Here is a 21,231-nt window from a genome sequence, read left to right as displayed (position 1 = left end):
GTAGACCGACTTAGTTAGTAAGTCATGGGTCATCTGTTCTGACTGGAGCTCAATTGCAAGTCTTTCAAGTCATGGGTCACCCAGCACCTCATAATTATGATATGACCAAATTAGATTTGCCCAAATTTTTTCCCAAAAGCACAAAAAAATTAGACCCGATCGGACCCGAACCCGACCCGAATCAGACCCGAACCCGACCCGAACCCGACTCGGACCCGACCCGACCCAACCCGATCTTCAACCGGGTCGGGTCCGGGTCCAAAATTGGGACCCGAACAAAAAACCGGGTCGGATCGGGGTCACCTAGGACCCGACCCGACCCATTTGCACCCCTATCCGGGACGTAGAACGACAGGACCCATTGTGCTCAAAGATATCTAGAAGCTGGTAAGAGACTGCTACTTCTTTCAGGCTATCCATTGCACCGAGAGATAAATAGAATGGCTGATTAGATCGCCTCCTTTGCTCTTCAGAAAAGATTCTATAAATATGATATGATACTGCCCTTAATTTTTATGCTACTTTATTTTTATTGATTATGCTGGTTACATTCATACTAGACTGATATGCGCATATATATATATATATATATATATATATATATATATATATATATATATATATATATATATGGGGGGATGCTGAACGCAGCTTAAAACGACCGCATGATAGGAGAAACGGGTGGCATTCGCCGCTGCCCATGAAAGATCCGCTATCTTGAACTAAAACGGCCGCACCTACCGAAAACAAGAAGAAAGGTGGAAAACCCTCTCGAATCCCTCCTTCGTTCGCTCTAGTGTGTAGATTAGAAGCAAGCAATGCCGCTAACCGGATCCTCTCCCATCCCTCTCCAGAGCTCAGCCTCTCCCCATCCTTTCCTCCCCTCGAATTCCTTCAAGAATGTGCTCTCTCCTGGAACCCTAGCCCCCAAGAAGAAGAAGCTCTCCGTCTCCTGCCGTCGCTCCGACTACTTCGACCAGCAGAGGCTCGCCTCCCCCGCGCCCCGGGACTCCTCTTTCGCTCCCCAGCCCCCCGGAGGTGCCGGTTATCTCCTTACTTTCCATCGGGAAACAATCAACAACCGAGTGCCGAGCTTCCCCTTTCCTGCTTCTGGATCCAAACAAAGCTAACGATTTGCCTTGTTTCGCTACTCTCTTTGGCAGTTCAATCTTCAAGGGTTTTCGTGGGGTACTCCATCTACAAAGGGAAGGCCGCCCTTACCGTGGAACCGAAAGGTCCCGAGTTCACCCCATTGGATGTAGGTTTTTGCTGCTTTACACCAAAATTGCCTCCCTTCCTTTTCAATTCTAATTGAAAGGTGGTTTCTTAATTTGTTTTTCCGTTTGTTCCAGAGTTGATTGTAAATTATTACCTTTTCCCTTACATGTGCGGATGTTGCTTTTGTCAAAAATTCTCTCTTTCATCACGCCAGAAAGATGGAGTCTTTTTTGTTTTCTGTCGATTCTAGAGTTACTCATGGCTTTAGGATTTGCCAATGCGCAGTCTGGGGCGTTCAAGGTATCAAAAGAAGGGTTCATTCTCCTTCAGTTTGCTCCCGCAGCAGCAGTCCGGCAGTATGACTGGAACAGGAAACAGGTTTTCTTGGACCTCTTGCTCTTGGTTAAGATGAATGTTTTAATTACGTTTCATTATCTTATATATGTTGTCTCAAATTTTCTAATAATATGCCAAGCTTCTTCTTCACATTCTTCTTTTTCGATAAATCCTGTTTACATTCTTCAGAGGCAGATAATCCTTCAAATCATTAGGAACAAGATTGTGTGTGAAAAGGGTGGTTCTTGTTAAGGTTAACTTGGAGTTGGATTAAGACCATTGTCAGATTTTGAGATAGAGAATCATATAATAATTTTTTTTAAAAAAATAGAATATGTTCTGGAAGAAAACTGAATAAAGGTATGCATGAAATTGCATGTCCTAAGAAAAGAAAGCAATCCCAGCCTTTCTGTCCTAATAGTCCTTCTCTTACAACTGATAGAGGTACTTTCAATATGCTGATGCTCAACTAGAAGTCCTCCATACAAGTCAAGCGGGCCATCTAGTCCTATTCCTCACCATGTAATTCAGAAGTCTGGGTTTCTTTTTTCATTTTGAATATGTTAAAAAGATTCTCTTTTGTTAATTCTCTCATGATAACTGACAAATCAGTAAGTTATCTTCCTATGGCATCCACTTGAGTTTCATCCTCTATTACATAAGCTTTCTAATCCTTTTTGGTGAGATAGAAAACTTAAGTTAGCTTTCTAATCCTTAAGCGCGTGTGCTATAAAAACTTCTTTTTATACCATGAAACTGCAAAGAATATGTGTCCTTGACAGGTGGAGAAAAAAGAAACCCCAAAGAAGAGTTGACTAGAAATAGTGAGAAGCATAGAGAACATTTCTGTTTATCGAGCCTATTAAACTTCTCTGCACTTGTTTGAACTTCAAGGATTTCATATTCCTCTGGTTACTTGTTCCTCATTTGCCATAAGTGGCTTTGGTACAGAGTTCCTTCTCTGGATTCAAAAAAATGATATGGTAACAGTAGTTCCAATCTCAGTGAATTGCACAGCATGGCTAGAGGTTGAGTTTCACCTTGCAGCTAAGCAATGGATTCACCCATATAAACTAATATAATACATGAATTTTTGATGGCGGACCACTGTAGGGAGAAGGAAGAAAGAGGAAGGAGAAGAAAAGGAGGAGGAGGAAGAGGTTATAGAGACGCAAGAAGAAGAGAAGAGGAGGAAGAAGAAGTAGAAAGGAGGCTAGGATTTTTTTTTATTCAATCATTCCATTTTTTCTAATTCATGAGGGGGGTGGCCCTTATATAGGCCTTACATCATGAATTGACCAAGTCAAATAATTAACAACTAACCAAATTTGGACCCTTTAATTAATTGACTAAGTCAATTAATTGATTACATACCAAATTAAACCTTACTAATATTAGACCATTAAATCAATCGATCACACCCAAAATTGGACCTTTATAATTAGGTCATATATTGATCAATTGATCCAATCACTTGACTCAACAACTAAATCGACTCAACCAATAATAAAAGCAACTAACCAAATTGACTCGACCAATAATTAAAGCAACTAATTGACTCCATCATCTGAATGAGGGGCTCTGATGTCCCCAACAACTCCTCCTAGGTGGAAAAAAACTTGACCCCGTCGAGTGCAGGTCTGGCCGGCTGTCGTACTGGGCTGGGGCACGATCAAAAGTGCGGTCGCAGCAAGTAGGCTCATCAAATGGCTTGAATCTGATTTGATCACAACAATTCAGTGAACCTGATAACAGCAGCTCGGTGGGCCTGATCACTGTAGCTTGTGGCCCTAATCTCAGCACTTTGTGGACCTGATCAATTCTGCTTGGTGGGCCTGCGGATTTGGGGGGTATGTTCAGGGCCCGAGGACTAAGAAAGGAGCTGTGGCTAGTGTGTGGTGCGGGCTGTTGGGCCGATGATGGGGACATCAGCTAGGCCACCATTTTATTTGCATATTTATTTTATTTTTATTTCTGGGCTTGTTTGCATTTTAGGGCTTATTTGTGTTATTTGTGCGCTTATTAGGAGTTATCTCTGTGTAAGGGGGTTTTATGTTAATTGTGTTTATTTGGGCCCTATATATAGGGGACTATTTTCATGATTAGGATTTTAATGAAGGATTAACAATTTTTCTCCCACATTTCACCTGCTCTCTTCCTCCTCTCCTTTTCTCCCTCTTCTCTCTTCCTTGCTACCTATTTTCCTCTCTCATTCTCCTCCTCTTCTTTCTCCCTCTTCCTCTGTCGTCCTATCTTACAGCAGCTACAATCATTTCGGGTTGACTCGTCACCGCTGCAGCCACTTCTCCCATGACAATTCTGCATCAACTTGGTATCAGAGCTCCTGGTTTTGCCCCTGTGCCAAGACCGTCTCTTTTCTGGGCTGTCGTGGGTTGGAAAGAGATTGACCCATCCCGTGCTACAGTCATCTCGTTCAGATCCGGCATCAGCTGGGAAGGAACACCAAGACCAAAAAAAAAAAGCACAAAGAAGAAACCACCGCGACTGTTCCTTTTCCTTCCACTCGTCACCGCGCCCTCGCCGTGCTCCACCTCCTCTGTCTCACCGCCGGCGGCCACTTCTCCCACTGAAGCACCACGTCAGTGTATGGCGGAGCAGCGCCAGATCCCTGGATTCCGGTGGGCGCACGAAATCTACGCGGTACCCCGACCACGGACGCCGGAGCGTGCTGACGGGCCACGAGTGATTTCCGTTGCCGGAAAGAAGAGGAGCATCGCCGCCCTTCTGTCGTCCCTTTCCCTCGGACCAGCCGAAGCACCCGCCGGCCACCGCGCACAGGGGGAATCCACCTGCCGCCGCGTTCGGCCGCCGCCTGTCACCGCCGACCACGAAACCGCGGCCGCGAACTCTGTCGCCGTTCCGTTCGGGCGATCTACAGCGACCGCCAGGGAGATCAGATCGTCCTCCCGAATCGATCGGGAGGTTGAAGGCGAAAAAAAAAAGGTGAACGTGATTTGCACGTGCTAGATTTAACAGTTATCGGAGCGGGTTCACCCGAAAACCCGAACCCGTAAAGGTTCAAAAAAAAAATCCGTAGGAACACGTGACCTGCACGTGTCCTAAAAAAAAAAACTGCTTACCTCTGTTCCTGCCGAAGGGAAACCCTAGGGGGTTTCCGCCGCCGTCGCCACCGACGCCGTCCACGCCGAGCCGCCGTTCGTCCACGGTGTTTCCCCTCCGCCTGCGCCTCCTCGCCGACGAACACCGCCGCCGAGCATCCCACCCGAGCTCCTCCGCCCGTGCCGCTCCGCCTTTGCCGCCTCCGCCCGGGCCGCCTCCTGCCGCCGCCGAGATCCGCAATCGCCCGAACCCCGTCTTGTCCCTCCCCATCGAGCCGCGCCGCCTCGCCGTCGCCGTCCTCGCCGCTCCCGCGACCGCTCGATTGCCACCGCCGCCGCCTTCTGCTTCGCCGTTGCCCACCCCCTCCTCTGCTCGCACGCCGCAAAACCACCGCCTCCACCACCACTTCACCGCCTTCCCCCCTCGCCCCCCTCCTGCCCGTCCTTCTTCCAAGATCGCCACCACTCACCCCACTCCCTCCCCCTGTCATTTCATCGAGGGTTTCAACATTGAACCCTCTTCACACCACCTCAGGTTCATTTCGCCCTTCGCCCCCTCCTCTTCCTTCATGGGCCGACTCCACGTGCCCTACCACCCTCCTTTCTCATCGGGCCCAAACCACCCGCACACCTCTCAGGGGCCCACCCTCACTTCGGCCCGCCCACCTTGCTTTCTCTGCTGCGGGCCCCAGACCCGCAGGCCTTTTGGGCCCAATTTCAACAGGCACTTTCTTCCGCAAGCCCAACCAAGTTGCTGTGATCAGATCCAATTGGAGCCGTTTCGAGAGTCCATCGGTTGCAACCGCACCCCGATCGTCGCCCCAGTCCACGAGTACACGATTCTGGCTGACTGCATTCACCACAGGTGACAGGTTCTTCTTTCTTTTGGGCTTGTTTATCTAATTGTGTTCTAGTTCTCTTGCATGATAGCCATATTTTGAAAACTTTTCTGTCAAATTTTGAAACCTAGAACATATATTACCACACCTGTCCTATTCACCCTCTAAATCTAGATATTAAATTAGCACACCCTAGCGACAGGATATTTCTCAACATCCATAGATCAGATTACTTTAGGATTAGAACGACCGTAATACGTGTTTGCAACTTAACTTCTTATAGTGACTAATTTCCTACCGTAATACGTGTGGACCAAATCGCTGCATTACGAGCTGATCATGACGAATTCAAATGAGAGATCCGTGCTCTAGTGCAACATCCTAGGACTCCTGAACCATCAACTCCAATCGCAGCTTATCCTGAGCTTGGTTTGGCCACACCACCTGTAGCTCTTCCCCATCCCCCTAGGAACCAATTTTCTCCTGATCACCAGCGCGATCTTGACGAGCGACTACTTCGTACCGTAAGAGTAGATGCTCCCACATTTGCTGGTTAATTAGAGCCGAGCGTGTACCTTGATTGGAGAGCAGCCATAGATAATTATTTCGAGTAGTACGACATGACTGACGATAGAAAAGTACGGTTCGCTAAAATGAAGCTTATTGGACAAGCTCACTGGTACTGGCATAACGTTGAATATATGCGTGAGATCCAAAGGCTTCCTCGTATCACCACCTGGGAGGATATGAAAGAAAAGTTGAATGAAAAATATCTGCCATTCTCTTACCGACAATGCCTTATGGATAGGTGGCAGAAATTAACTCAAGGGACATCAACCATTGCCGATTACATTGCACGATTTGAGGAGTTTCATATGAGATGCGGTGTAATCGAAGAGGAGATTGTTACCCTCTCTAGGTTTCGGGCAGGACTCCGCGAGGAGATCCAAAAAGAATTAATTCTCCGAGAGATTACCACCCTTGGCCAAGCATACCAGTTGGCTCAAGATGTGGATAGTTTTTTACGAATCCCTGTAGTAAGGCGTACCGACTCTCGGTCCATACCCTCAGGAGCCCGACCTAATCAAAGCTATCTCCCGCAATCCAGACCATTTTCCAACCATCCTAACCAGCCCGGCTCTAGCCAAGCACCGACTAGGCCGTTCCCGATGCCTGTTCAAAGTCCGTCGACTGATAAAGGAAAAGGCATACTAGATTCCAACCCGCCCTCAAGAAGCCAAATCCAGTATTTCAGGTGCCAAAAGTTTGGCCATATCGCATCCCAATGTAATGCCAAGACCTATCTAATGACTAAACTGGAAGTAGGGACCCAGGAGACTGAATGTGTCGAAGAAGTCTATGAACCAAACATCGAGGATTTTGTAGAAGACTTTGGAGACGAACAGACCGGATTAGAGTTTATCCAGACTGAGCTCCAAAAGGAGCCCACTGATCGGAATGACGAAAATCCTAGGCTTCATGTGGTTAGGTGTACTTTAGCTCAAACCAAGACCGAACAAGATTGGCGTAGAACCTTCCTATTTTACATGCTTATTAAGATCAATGGTAAAACATGCAAAATCCTATTTGATAGTGGGAGTTGCATCAACGCTATTGCGTTTGGAGTTGTTTCCCGCCTCGGCCTGAAATCTACCCTTCATCCCAACCCATATAAGGTAGCCTGGGTAGATAAGACGTCCATCTCGATGTCGGAAAGATGTCTTGTCCCGATTCAATTCCTATCTTATAAAGACGAGATCTGGTGCGACTGCCTTCCAATGGATGTAGGTCAAGTTATTCTAGGGAGACCTTGGTTATACGATAGAGACGTCACACTTCATGGCCGGTCGAATTCGTGTAGCTTTATGTTTCAGGATCGTAAAATTATACTGAATTTATTGCCTCCTAGAGAGCCCGCCCTTGACAAGAAGAGTGCTACACCACGGAAAGATGAGTCACTTCACATCATTACGTCGAAAGAGGTAATGAAAGATATCGAAAGCCAATCACCTGTATTCGTCCTTGTGGCTAGGGTTATCAATGTGGAGTCAAATACTGAGCACCCGCCCGTAGTAGTTCCTCTGTTGGAGGAGTTTCACTCTGTTTTTCCTAAGGATCTTCCAGATACACTTCCTCCGATGCGTGATATCCAGCACGTAATTGACCTTATTCCTGGAGCATCCTTACCAAATCTTCCCCATCATAGGCTCAATCCAAACGAGCACACTGAACTGAAACGTCAAGTTGACGAACTCCTCACTCGAGGGTATATTCGTGAGAGTTTGAGTCCCTGTGCTGTACCCGCACTCCTCACTCCCAAGAAAGATGGCTCTTGAAGGATGTGCGTCGATAGCCGTGCTATCAATAAAATCACGGTTAAGTATCGTTTTTCCATTCCTAGGCCGGACGATCTTTTAGACTATATGTCTGGTGCTACAGTTTTTTCCAAGATCGACCTAAAGAGTGGGTACCACCAGATTCGGATTCGTCCTGGGGATGAATGAAAAACTGCCTTTAAAACCAAAGATGGACTCTACGAATGGTTAGTGATGCCGTTCGGGTTAACAAATGCTCCTAGTATTTTTATGAGGGTGATGACACAGATCCTTCGACCTTTCTTGAATAAATTTATCGTTGTATATTTTAGTGACATCCTCATCTATAGTCAAACTCAAGAGCTCCATCTCTCACACTTACGGCAGGTTTGCGATGTCCTTAGGAAAGAAAGCTTCTTTGCAAATTCCAAGAAGTGTGCCTTTCTGACCGATCATGTCACCTTCTTAGAGTTCATAGTGTCTTCTCAGGGTGTCTCCGCTGATCCGGAAAAAGTAAGCGCGATAGTCGATTGGCCTGAGCCCAAGACCTTAGCGGAAGTACGTAGCTTTCATGGCTTGGCTACTTTCTATCGTCGCTTCATTAGAAATTTTAGTTCGATAATGTCTCCCATTACAGATTGTATGAAGAAAAGAGACTTTATCTGGACTACTTCGGCATCCCAAGCCTTTAATGAAATTAAGAAAAGGATGACTGAAGCGCCTGTCTTGCGCCTCCCTGATTTCACTAAAGTATTCGAGGTCGCATGTGATGCCTCTGGCGTTGGCATAGGTGGCGTGTTAAGCCAAGAAGGTCATCCTGTCGCGTTCTTTAGCGAAAAATTAAGCGACGGCAGGTTGCGTTATTCCACCTATGATAAGGAATTCTATGCGGTAGTGCAAACCCTGCGACATTGGCGACATTATTTGCTACCGCAAGAATTTGTCTTGTATTCAGACCATGAGGCTTTAAAGTATCTCAACTCCCAAAAGAAACTGAACCATCGACACGGCCGATGGATTGAGTTTCTGCAAGCCTATACTTTTGTACTGAAACATAAAGCTGGAGTTGAGAACAAGGCTGCTGATGCGCTCAGTCGACGGATCTTCCTTTTATCCGTGATGAGCACTGAAGTAATTGGTTTTGAAAGGATCAGGGAACAATATACCACCTATCCCGATTTTAGTTATATATATCTGATCCTACGAGATGGAGTAGAGAGAGAACAAGATGATTTCTTTTTACAAGATGATTACCTCTTTCGTTCCGACCGATTGTATATCCCCCGAACCTCATTGAGAGATTTTCTAGTATGGGAAATACACGCTGGAGGACTGTCTGGGCACTTCGGGAGAGACAAAACCATTGAGATGGTGGAGAGACGTTTCTTCTGGCCAAGTCTCAAGAGAGACGTGGCCAAAATTGTCGGTCAGTGTCGCACCTGTCAACTGGCCAAACAACGTAAGCAGAACACTGGTCTTTACACTCCACTGCCCGTTCCTGATTGTCCTTGGCAAGATGTTAGTATGGATTTCATGTTAGGGCTTCCACGTACCTCCACCAAACATGATTCCATTTTTGTAGTGGTGGACCGATTCTCTAAGATGGCTCATTTTCTCCCTTGTTCTAAGACTTCTGATGCTTCTAGGATTGCGAAACTCTATTTTAACGAAGTCTAACAGACTCCATGGCCTCCCAAAATCTATTGTGTCCGATAGGGATGTTAAATTCATGAGCTATTTTTGGAAAACCCTTTGGCATATGATGGGCACCAAATTAAAATTTTTCTCTGCCTATCATCCCCAAACTAATGGCCAGACAGAACTTGTCAACCGAAGTCTAGAGAATCTTTTAAGATGTCTGGTAGGAGAGCATGCTAGGACTTGGGATCTCGTGTTACCAACCGCCGAGTTTGCATATAATAGTTCGGTCAATAGGACTTTAGGCATGAGTCCCTTCGAAGTAGTGAATGGATATAAACCTAGGCAACCCATAGACTTGATTCCCATATCTCATCAACATGGAGTCTCTGAGTCTGCACAATCATTTGCTTCACATCTGCATTAATTGCATCAGGAGATCAGCAAACGTATTTACTCTAATAACTTAAAATATAAATTCCTTGCTGATTTGCATAGACGTTATAAAGAATTGAATGTAGACGATTATGTCATGGTAAGAATTAGACCTGAACGACTTTCCTTCGGGAACGTTCAAAAAGTTGCAATCTCGTAGTGCGGGACCGTTCAAAATCCTAAAGAAAATCAGTTCGAATGCTTATGTTGTAGATCTTCCTGAAGACTATGGGATTAGTGCGACATTTAATATTGAAGATTTAGTCCCATACAAGAAGTCAACATTTATTCCTTCTGACCCTTTTGTTGATACATCCGCTTTTGTTGATCACCCTGATCCAGCACCTGCTATTGAGCCTCCACCTCCAAAGTTTCATGCACGCAGAAAACACATAGAACATATATTAGATGAGCATGTTATATCTACCAGGAGAGGAAGCTACCAACATTACCTTGTTCGGTGGAAAGGTCGACCCGAATCGGATGTGATGTGGATTTCGCGAGCTGAGTTGCAGCGCCTTGACCCTGACCTTCTGGAGCAGTACGACAGCCGGCCAGATCTGCACTCGACAGGGTCGAGTTTTTTCCACCCGGAAGGAGTTGATGGGGACATCAGCTAGGCCACCATTTTATTTGCATATTTATTTTATTTTTATTTCTGGGCTTGTTTGCATTTTAGGGCTTATTTGTGTTATTTGTGGGCTTATTAGGAGTTATCTCTGTGTAAGGGGGTTTTATGTTAATTGTGTTTATTTGGGCCCTATATATAGGGTACTATTTTCATAATTAGGGTTTTAATGAAGGATTAACAATTTTTCTCCCACTTTTCACCTGCTCTCTTCCTCCTCTCCTCTTCTCCCTCCTCTCTTCCTTGCTACCTATTTTCCTCTCTCATTCTCCTCTTCTTTCTCCCTCTTCCTCTATCGCCCTATCTTACAGCAGCTACAATCATTCCGGGTTGACTCGTCACCGCTGCAGCCACTTCTCCCGTGACAGTTCTGCATCAGCCGACTTAAGTGGCGGGTGGATTGGCCTGATGGGCTGCGAAATGAGAAGGGCTGGCTGATGAGAAGGGCGCAAGAGGTGGCTGCAGACCAGGTTGGGCTGGATCTGTTGGGCCCAAGCACCGGATGACAAGAAGGCTTGGGGAAGGGCCTGATGTAATGCCGAAAAAAAAAAATCCCTGGGAAGATGAGGGGGAGAGGGAGCCCGTGGGTTGAGAGGAGTGGGGGCTTGTGAGTGGGAAGTGGGTGATGACCCGCTATGAAGGGGAAAGAAGGGCGGAAGGGAGGCTGGTGACGGCTGTGGGAGGATGGGCGGAAGAATGGGGAGAAGCGGGTTTGGGATTTTGGTGGGGGTGTGTTTTGGTTGGGATGCGGCCGGAGGGAGCGGGCGGTTGAGGAGGCAGGACGAAGGAGGCGACGGCGGAGGCGGATGAACGCGGGCGTCTTAGCTCGGCTGGTGGAGGAGAAGCTGCGCTCGGGATGCGTGGAAGGGAGAGCGGCGCTGCGGAAGATGCGGACGATGGACTGCGGCAGAGCAGAAGCGGCGGTGGTCGTGCTGCGGAGGATAGTGGCACTCGACGGAGGCACTTGGCAGTGGCGGCCCGGGCGGGTGCTCGACGGAGGAGTTCGGCGACGAGCGGTGGAGCAACGGGAGGACGCAGGCGTGCAGGCAACGGCGACGAGGAGGTTTGGCCCTCCTTTCTCGAGAGCCGGTTGGGGAAGATCTCTCCTCCTCAGGAACCACCTAGAACAGGGCTCGATGGTTTCTTCGGCTTTGGGAAATGCCCACGCGAAGAAAGAAAAGAACACCCAGGAAGGGCGTTTTCGGCTTGGGAGAGAGAGAAGAAACTCTACTCTCTCCCCGTGAAGCCAATCCTCGCACGAAAATAGATGCTTCGGCCTTGGGAAGATGGGACTTGTGTTTTCTCGGCTTGGGAGAAGACGAGACGCCCTCTGATCTCCCCACGAAGAAATAGCACGGCAACCGAAACAATTTTTTTTCTCGGGGGGAGGAAGAAGAGATGCAGAGAAGAGAGGAAAATTGGATCGTGGCTTTGGCAACAGGGGCAAAGCCGGGCTGCTCTGATACCAAGCTGATGGCGGACCACTGCAGGGAGAAGAAAGAAAGAGGAAGGAGAAGGAAAGGAGGAGGAAGAAGAAGCAGCAGAAAGGAGGCTAAGATTTTTTTTATTCAATCATTCCATTTCTCCTATTTCTCCTAATTCATAAGGGGGGTGGCCTTTTTATAGGCCTTACATCATGAATTGACCAAGTCAAACAATTAACAACTAATCAAACTTGGACCCTTCAATTAATTGACTAAGTCAATTAATTGATTACATACCAAATTAAACCTTACTAGCATTAGACCATTAAATCAATCAATCACACCCAAAATTGGACCTTGATAATTAGGTCTTATATTGATCAATTGATCCAATTACTTGACTCAACAACCAAATCGACTCGACCAATAACAAAAGCAACTAACCAAATTGACTCGACCAATAATAAAAGCAACTAATTGACTCCATCATCTGAATGAAGGGCTCTGATGTCCCCATCAATCTTGCTTGCGAATTTCTTTAGTTGAGTGTTATTGTTTGAATTGTTTTTGTACCTGAAATTTTTTAAATTATGTGTATATATATTGAAAAAATCAAGATATTCTGGATAATGCTCATTACACCTATACAAATAGATCAAATAAACATGAAAACTCAGAGAATTTTCATTTGCTTAAGTGGTTGCATGTTTTTTCACATGCCTTGCTTTTTCTATGTTGGATTTGTTGTGTTCAGTAGTGGACTTTTACTGTTGAGAGAGTTAAAGGTTATAGCTATACATTTATTCCATTTTAAATTTGCGCATGTTTTTTATTATGTACAGTGTAATACGTATATATATTTTATATCGACAATGTATGCATTCTTGATCTTGCATCATAAATGTTGATGCTTCTTTTGCTTCTGTAGGATCATGTGCGACATGTTATTCATACTTAGCAAAGATTTATATCATTTGTCTGAAAATTAATGCATGCATATCTGGCTTAAATTTTGTATTTTGCTTACATTCAATGTAGGTTTTCTCTTTATCTGTACCTGAGATTGGCGCTTTAATGGCTCTCAGTGAAAAGGATTCATGCGAATTTTTTCATGATCCATTCAAGGGAAGAAGGTAACTTTCTTACTCAAAAAATGCCTAGTTGTATTTATTGTTATTTGGATTCAATGCGAGTTTGTTTTTTCCAAGGAGAATCTTTGATGCCTGTGAGACAATATGGATGATTTAGTGGTTCATATGATATAGATCTACTTTTTTACTTGAATGTTTGCTTTAACTAATGGTCTATGGTCATGTTTGTAAACTTGTTAGTAAATATAACCATCTTCTTTTGATTTTCTGTTATATGATGTTTGTCAAACTTCATTAACTTCAGATGAAAGACACCTTGTTTATGAGGAACTTCATTTTGTGCTGACCTGTTGGAGTTAACTTAGGCTATCTATACTCATTTGCTAATTCTATGTAAACTCTACTAAAAGAGCTTATTCAATGTTTTAAGATTCAAAACTTCTCATCAACTTCACTTGACCAGGGTTTTTGAACATAAAAATTGGACACCTTTTCATTAACTTAGACTGGTCTTTGACTCAGTCCTGATAGTGAGCTATGCTATCTATGACCTTTGCATGAGTCCCATGATAATTGATTTCATGTTAGTTCCAATCTTCTCTGCAGCTGAGCTTTGTACTCACCTCACCTTCATGTAGTTTTTTTTCAATTCATGTTGATCATAATAAGCATATAGCTCACAAGTTCTCGATGAACCTTCAAGTTTGTTTATCTCTTATGTGAGAAATTCACCTTATGAATATTGAAGGTCAGGTTAGAGGCTGACAAGTTTCTCTTTTGAGCCTTAAGATTTTTGCACATCTCATCTGAAGACTCCTCTTCACATAGTCAGAACATGAGCCTAAATGTTGCCAAGAACCTCACTTGACCTTTGGAGATTCATGTGTTTTTGAATCTCATTATTTATGGTTTGAAAGTTAGCTTGGATGCTCTCGTGCATGTCATATGGGCTCCAAGGTTGAAAGTGGCTCCCACTTCATGTGGTTTGCAGGTTTAATTCAAAGTCTTAAATTTTTATATGTGACATACGAGTTGTCGCAATTCTAGTGATCCTATGAGACTAGATGTTTGTCTACGTGTGAAATTCCTGCCAAGGATTATATTGTTCATGTTCATCAATTATACAAGACTAAAGATTGACCTTTACTTGATGTGCTATTCATAAAACAACCACAGGGGCTGGGCTAGAGCCTTAGGGGAGGGAACAAGGGGGAACATGGCACCTCCAAGATCTTAAGGCTCCTTAATCATCCTATAGTTTCAGTAATATTTTTCTTTTGTTTCTGGGCCTCTATTCCTCAATCCATTACCCCCCTCCTACAAACTAATCCATAACAAGCAGCCCTTGTCCCAAAACAAGTCCACAAGTTATTTCATCGTGCTTGTGAGGATTAATTTTTTGCAATATATCAATATTTGGCTACAAACAAAACTTTCATGGCTGAAAAATTAATACAGTGAATAATACTTGGTCTAATTTGTGTGTCTTGTTGTGTCTTATTTTGACTGCATCTTTCATCAGCCTGACATATATGTTGAAATGATGGGTAAGTACATGCTGAAAATAGACTGAACAAGGCTTGTTGCATATTGGCATGGTATGTATGATTATGACAAGTTTCAGTTAAAGTATTCGCAATCTTTCTGTCTTTGTAAATGCTTGTTTATTCTTCTTATCCGAATGGAACATCTTAGTTAAAATCCCTTTTCTTTTTTTGGCAGTGAAGAAGGCAAGATCCGGAAGGTTTTAAAAGCAGAACCTCTTCCAGATGGCAGTGGGCACTTTTTTAATCTTAGTAATTTCTTGATCTAATTTATGATAACACATGAACATGTACTTGCTCAAAATGTTTGAACACAGCAGTTTATGCTTTTTTAAGTTGCTTTCATTAAATAAATGTGGCATTATGATATTTGGGAAATCGCATGCATCTAAAGTTTTGATAGGTTATGCATCTCTTATTGCTATACTTGTATACGCTTAGGTTTTGTTATTACGGATATGCAGACAGGTAAGCTTTGGATGATTGTTTTTTAGAAAAATAACTGTAGCAAGCCAACTCCACTTATATATGCATATAGCATATGAACATTTTTCTTTTTGAAAAAAGAAAATGTTAACCTAGCTTTCTTCTTTAAATACTATCTTTCTCTGAAAGATTTCAGTACAAATATATTTCCCTCATTTCTTTTTGCAGGTGTTCAGAATCGCCTCCTGAATGTGGATGAAAGCATTTACATTCCTATCACTAAAGCAGAGTTCGCTATTCTAAAGTCAGCTTTCAACGTATGGCTCTGTCTTACTAGATGCTACTTCAGTTTACATCATTCCCATTTTTTTATGAATTGGCTCTTGATTAAAATTTAGTTGAAGTAACCTTAAATATAGCAAAAATCTTGCCTTAGGATTTTATTTAGTTAGTATAGCAAGGGTTAGCACTCATTTCTGTAGCACTTATGAATTCAAAATTTATTCGTTTTCTATTCTCTTTGACATACTGTAATCAAATCCCTTAATAAACTCTGGAGAAAACCATAAAGGACCAGGGGGAAAATATTTGGAGCAGGAAATTGGTCCCTTGCCCAAGTGTGATGTAGCTTAGCTTTGTTGAGAATGGTATAAGGTAAAATCATCAGTATTTTCTTTATGTTTTTAGTCTGATGAAGTCTTGTTCAGATAGGATCTACTAAAATTCAGGAAATTTTTTTTTGAGGGGGTAAGCAGAAAACTAATTATTCACTTGCAGTCCCTTTTAGGTTAGTCTTTGTCTGTGTTACTTAAAAGCCAAAGTGCTTAAGGCACTATTTGATGTAATGTATTCTATATAGTCTGCAAAATTTTTATTTGGAGTGGAGTTTTGTTCGCCTCTTGGTTTTGAGCAATTTTTGTTCCATTGTGGTGATGATTGGGTTCCATAGGGATGCACAAGGAGCAAACAGAACTCAAGCCAACCCATCTACATTCCTATAATTATTCACGTACATGTTCTGAGAATTGCTTTATCAATGAACTGACCGGCTATACATATCGGTATATTTCTAGTATTTGGCATATGCGGTGCATGTGGAGGAAGGCTGATCTCACTGGAAGACCACTTTAGGCAGACTCAAAACTTGTGTGTGTAGTGCAGCTCACAAGGATGATTTCTATTAAAATATGATAAGAGAATATTATGAGGTCAGCTTTGCATGGAGAGAGTCCAGCATGTGTGGGGTGTGTGTGCATATGTTATATATGTTACGCGTGCACGCGCACCACACACATGCTTGCATGAACATTTATGCGTCTATGTCACATGCACACACACCCCACAAACACACACATGCATGCATGGGTGCATGGATGTATGTATACATGTATATATCTATGTCACACACACATACCTACATGACATACAAGCATGCATGTATGTATATATGCATGTGTGTATGAATGGAGGTATACATGTATATGTGCATATTGAGAGAGAGGGGGAGGAGAGGGAGTGCTTATGTATATAGTGTTCTGCATGCGTACTTTATTACGAAAGAAAAGACTTGGCATGGAGGGGTCATGGGGCAAGAGCAGCAGAGCATGGAAAAAAATTAATAGAGTTATTACAGGACTCCTCTCTCTCTTTCTCTCTCTCCCTCTCTCTCTCTCTCACACACGCACATATTGACATGGGCCCACATGATTTTTTTTTCCCAAGACATCCTTATGTAACTTTTATCTAAAGGCTTTACTCCTGACCCAACTCTAGGTGGTAGATATAGTAGATATATTTTAAGGCCCCTTGACTGCTTCATGCAGAGCAAGTGCAGCATTTGAGGCTTTCATGTTATATATAGCTGATGCTGAAAAATTATAACATTTTTAGGCACCTCCATTGTTGCTGATAATAAACAATCATAATAAATCTTATAGTTGCTGTCATGATCGTGTGTATTTTCAAAGATATCATGTTTTCTTCTGCTTAGCTAGGTTAGTCAGGTGTACTGTAAACAGAAAAAGAGAGCGAAGTGGGAAACTCAGTTGTCGTTGAATCAGTTAATCACTATCTTGCTGTTTGTGACATGTAGTGCCTTACCTGATCCGCTCTTTATTCATTGTGCACAGTGTAACCACGATGCAACTTTTCTGGCGTTTTAAATTTCATTCTGTTTCATTCCTTTTGATTCTACAGAAGAGAATGTGAACAGGGAAAATTCCATGTACTTATCAATTAATCATAATTTATTATACTTCTGGCAACATGCTGCACCTATCAAATATATCTGGATAAAGTAATAAACCAATGTGAACTTGGTATGATATATATGTAGCATTTGCAGTTTTATGCTCTTCGGCACTATGAGTTCTGGTATGATCTATTTCATTTCTTTTAACCTAGTGGAAGTGTATTTATGTCTGAGTTTTATGATATGTCAGTGAATGGAATCTGATGTGTTTGCAGTTTATCTTGCCATACCTTCTGGGTTGGCATGCTTTTGCAAATGCCATCAAACCAGAGGACTCCATTCGTTCAAACAATATGACCGCACGATCTGGAGCTGAATTGGAATGGGGCAGGTGAAGATTATGGCACAATGACATGCATGACAGAGGTTCCCTTTCAAGTCCATTTTGTTCAAGGAAGCAACTTTTGTATTCCTTCATGTAAGTATGCAAATGAATATTTCCTGTTCTTGCTTTAGTGCCAGCCTCACAAAAATTGTCAGCTAAAGGCTGGACATGTGAATGTTGTACCGTTGTTTATTATTGCTATAAATACTTGATTAGCCAAATTAGTGCTTATTTTTGTTTTCACACCTAAAAGTATCTATCATCAAAAACAATATTGAATATGTGAAAATAGATCGTAAATGTCTTTTACTCTCAATTATGACATTCTTGTTACACTTATATTACTATGTGATCGTTGTCATTGTTTTACTAACAGAAACAAAATTACTAATTGATGGCATTCTTTATAGGGGTCCACTTCAAGAACTCTGCATAATCACCTATGTCAATGATAATCCTCAAGGCACACACGAGAGTAATTTGGCATCATAGTAATCGGCTTATCCAAGCTCTATTTGTTTAAGCTTGTGTTTGATGGCTCTGGATCTGAGTGAGCTACGGCTAGGTTGCCATGAGCCTCTTAAGGTCATTGTTAGAAAAATTACATCTTGGTCTGCTCCTTGATGGATTTGCCGTATCTCCAAGATAATGCAGGACTATTTTAAAAAATTGTTAGTAAACCACTCTTCCTTAAAATATGGTAAGTTGAGATGCCCATTTCTTGCCCGCTGAAAAATAAACATGTAACAATTATAGGCTCCAATCAACTGCATGCAAGTTCAGACTTTTGGAACTATTTAGTATTATATAAATTTGTTCTGCTTGATTACACATGCTACATAATTTAACATGTCCTGTGGTTATATGATACATACATGTTCTTTGGTGAGAAAGTTTGAAATTAGTCTGCTAATAACTATATGTCTGGATTTATGTGTCCGTAAGTTCGAGCAACCTCTGCCTAGATATATGTAGGGCAATCCTAAACATGCAATTGCAAAAATAAATTGAATAGTTTCATTGATAATGACCTTCAGGTATTATATTTCTGCATGGATTCTAGATTAACCCTTTTTTCTCCCGTTTCTTCCCTTCTTTTATTTCATCCCTATACTCTTCGGGCATTCCATCAGTAGGAAAACAGAATTTTCAATTTTCTTTCCTGTTTCTTTGGTTCTCTTGTTGGCTAACACTTGGGTGAAACACTGCAGTTAACTTTTCGCTGCATATGTATATGCATGGATCTTGGGCATGGGGAAAGACAGTATGTTAGAGAGGAAAGAACCGAGCTTCTGGTGTTGCTCAACTGCATCGACCATGGACACTGATTCCATGGGCTGTGAATTGTCTGTTGTAGGTATTGCATGTCATCTGCACCATGTTGGAGCTTCTGTAAAATATAATGATACATGTCATGCGTGGTATATTTTGGTTGGGTTACTGCAAATATTGGAGACATTATCTTCATCAATTTCAATCATGTCTATGTTTTATACTATAAAGTGTGGCAACATAACAGCTTATACAAAGGGAGATCTGCTGTAGAAAAAATATTAGGTTGAAAGATGTGATTTTGGGGAGCGTGAGGCTAAAACTGTAAGGCAGGAGTTACATTTGCTGCAATTATATGGGAGATAACCAAGGTTGGTGTCATTTAAGGATTAAAATCACACATTCAAGAAGAGAATGTAAGTTGTTTGCAAGGGCCTTATGTTGTGTATGGTTGAGGTATATCCAGGGAATGGATTGAAGTAACGTTATTATCTGAAATTTAGGTTCCAGATCTGAAGAACAAAAAACAGATATGAAGGAAAATAGATGATGTCAACAAAAAGGTTGTGGAATGGTTTGCATTAGCATTCTGTCAAGCGACGGCATTCAGGTGGTGAAATCGATAACAGGATCCACATCTTAGTACGCCCGGTCAATTTCTCCATTGTCGTTCGTTTGGTGGTCTGAAACAGGAAGCCAACTAAGAATCTCTTTTTTATGGTTGCATCGAGGGGCTGATGGCATGTTACCGGGTGACCCAAGCTACAGGTCTAGCTTTCGGGGGGGCCAACCCGGTTGTGTGGCACCTCGTGCTTGTGCCCCTCATCGATCCACTGCTTTCACCTGCTCCACCCTCCTCTGACTCAACCACCTCCTGCCCATATCGCCAAATCGGTGCTGCATCCCTCTTCTTGGCCACCATCGTCACCTTTCCGTCCGCCACCACTTTGTTTGAACTCCATAGACTACTTTTCCTTCAAGGTTGGGAGTTGTATCTCTCATGCAAAAGAAAGATTCACCATCTTTCTTTGTGCAAGTCCACCGTTGGATCATCCACCACTATAAATCTCAAGGCACTCTTTAATTATTTTTTTTAATCATATAATTCTAGTATAAGTATATTTAAGAAAGTTTGAAGATAAAACATAGTATAAGGGAGAAGGAATAGCCTTATAACTGTTCTCACTAAATTGTCTACTCTGTTTATCTTTCGACACACAAAGGAAGGCAATATGGTTTTTGACCAGCCTGCAGATGTTCTGCAGCAAAGAATGCTCCCCGCTCATCCTAGACCTTCCTTCACAGAAGAGATACAACTCTTGTCCTTCCTTCTAAGATCGATTCATGCTTTCCGATCTGCCTTCTATGAAAGTTGCAAACTTGATCTGCCTCGCTCGACAGAACCACTCTCTGCCACTTCGAGCACGAGGTCAACGACTATATCCATGCTTCTGGAAGCATGGTGTCTCCCACTTGCAAGCTCGACCATCCAAACAGCCATGGTGGCCTCGAGCTACAAGGTTCCAAACACATCCTGAGGCGTACTTGGTGCTGTTTAAATGAAGTGCTTCCCAACTAGCCCATGACACTTGCGAGTCCTCGATGACATGTGTTGAAAGACAAATATACAAGTCCATAACTCAATGACATGACCATGAAACAAGCAAGGTCTCCGACCTAATTTTTAGTGCCTGCAGAAATTAGGATCAGGCCCGATTTCTCGGCTGGATATCAAGCTTGTCGTGGCATGAGTGACAGTAAAACCAATTTACTTGGTTGTAGTCGATAGATTGCCAACATGGCCTTTGCCCGCTATCAGTGAACCGGGTTTCCAACCCTGGACTGCAGCCTATTCAATGTGCGGGGGCATATCTCAGTATAGAATATAGATGGGAGAAGGGAGATCATCGAGTTTGGGGCACGGCAATACAGCACTTCAGGATAAGGCATGCAGTAAACTGGTTTCCTAAAAAGGTTGGAAGATCCGGCCAAAGAAGATGATAGCACTGTTCATTTGGTCCCATCCTTCCCAATAAAACACGGCTTGTTCGAATGATGATTGCTTCCTCTAAGCCTACAAGTACCATGAAGAAAAGGTGAAAAGAACCCAATCGGAGAGTGCAATAGATGCTCCACAGGCAGTCACAAAGTTTGAGAGGTGGTGGGTGGGGTCTGTGAGATAAGGATCAGGCAGTTCATTCTTTTTGAGGCCGTGGGCGAATTTTACAGTGTGTTGGACCGTCGGCCAAACTTAAAATTAAAAGATATGGGCCACGGACGAACACGAGTTCCCAACTCCACCTGGGAACTGCCTCTTCGTGCGTCCGCACGAGTAAGCTGGTCTCTTGAAATGGACGATTTCAACTTTTTTCTTATTTTTTCCTTTAGATATGTCTATGAAAACGGCAA

The 21,231-nt window shown here is 43.0% G+C and overlaps 1 protein-coding gene across 1 annotated transcript; it reads left to right on the top strand.

Moving 5' to 3' along the window:
- Nucleotides 1-679: 679 nt before the first annotated feature.
- Nucleotides 680-19,027, top strand: LOC103721332 (single-stranded DNA-binding protein WHY1, chloroplastic-like). The gene is made up of 8 exons (XM_026810121.4): nucleotides 680-1,038; nucleotides 1,164-1,258; nucleotides 1,504-1,596; nucleotides 12,952-13,046; nucleotides 14,727-14,800; nucleotides 15,203-15,291; nucleotides 17,441-17,643; nucleotides 18,762-19,027. Exons 1-7 carry the CDS (start codon nucleotides 819-821, stop codon nucleotides 17,558-17,560), a joined length of 786 nt encoding a protein of 261 aa, XP_026665922.2. The 5' UTR covers nucleotides 680-818; the 3' UTR covers nucleotides 17,561-17,643; nucleotides 18,762-19,027.
- The last annotated feature ends 2,204 nt before the right edge of the window (nucleotides 19,028-21,231 follow it).

This window comes from Phoenix dactylifera, chromosome 5 (genome assembly GCF_051530095.1).
Source record: "Phoenix dactylifera cultivar Ajwa chromosome 5, Ajwa_hap1_PhDact_Kaust_v1.1, whole genome shotgun sequence".
Lineage (NCBI taxonomy): Eukaryota > Viridiplantae > Streptophyta > Magnoliopsida > Arecales > Arecaceae > Phoenix > Phoenix dactylifera.
Note: the sequence above shows the minus strand (reverse complement) of the source record. Positions and strands in the feature narration are given on the sequence as shown.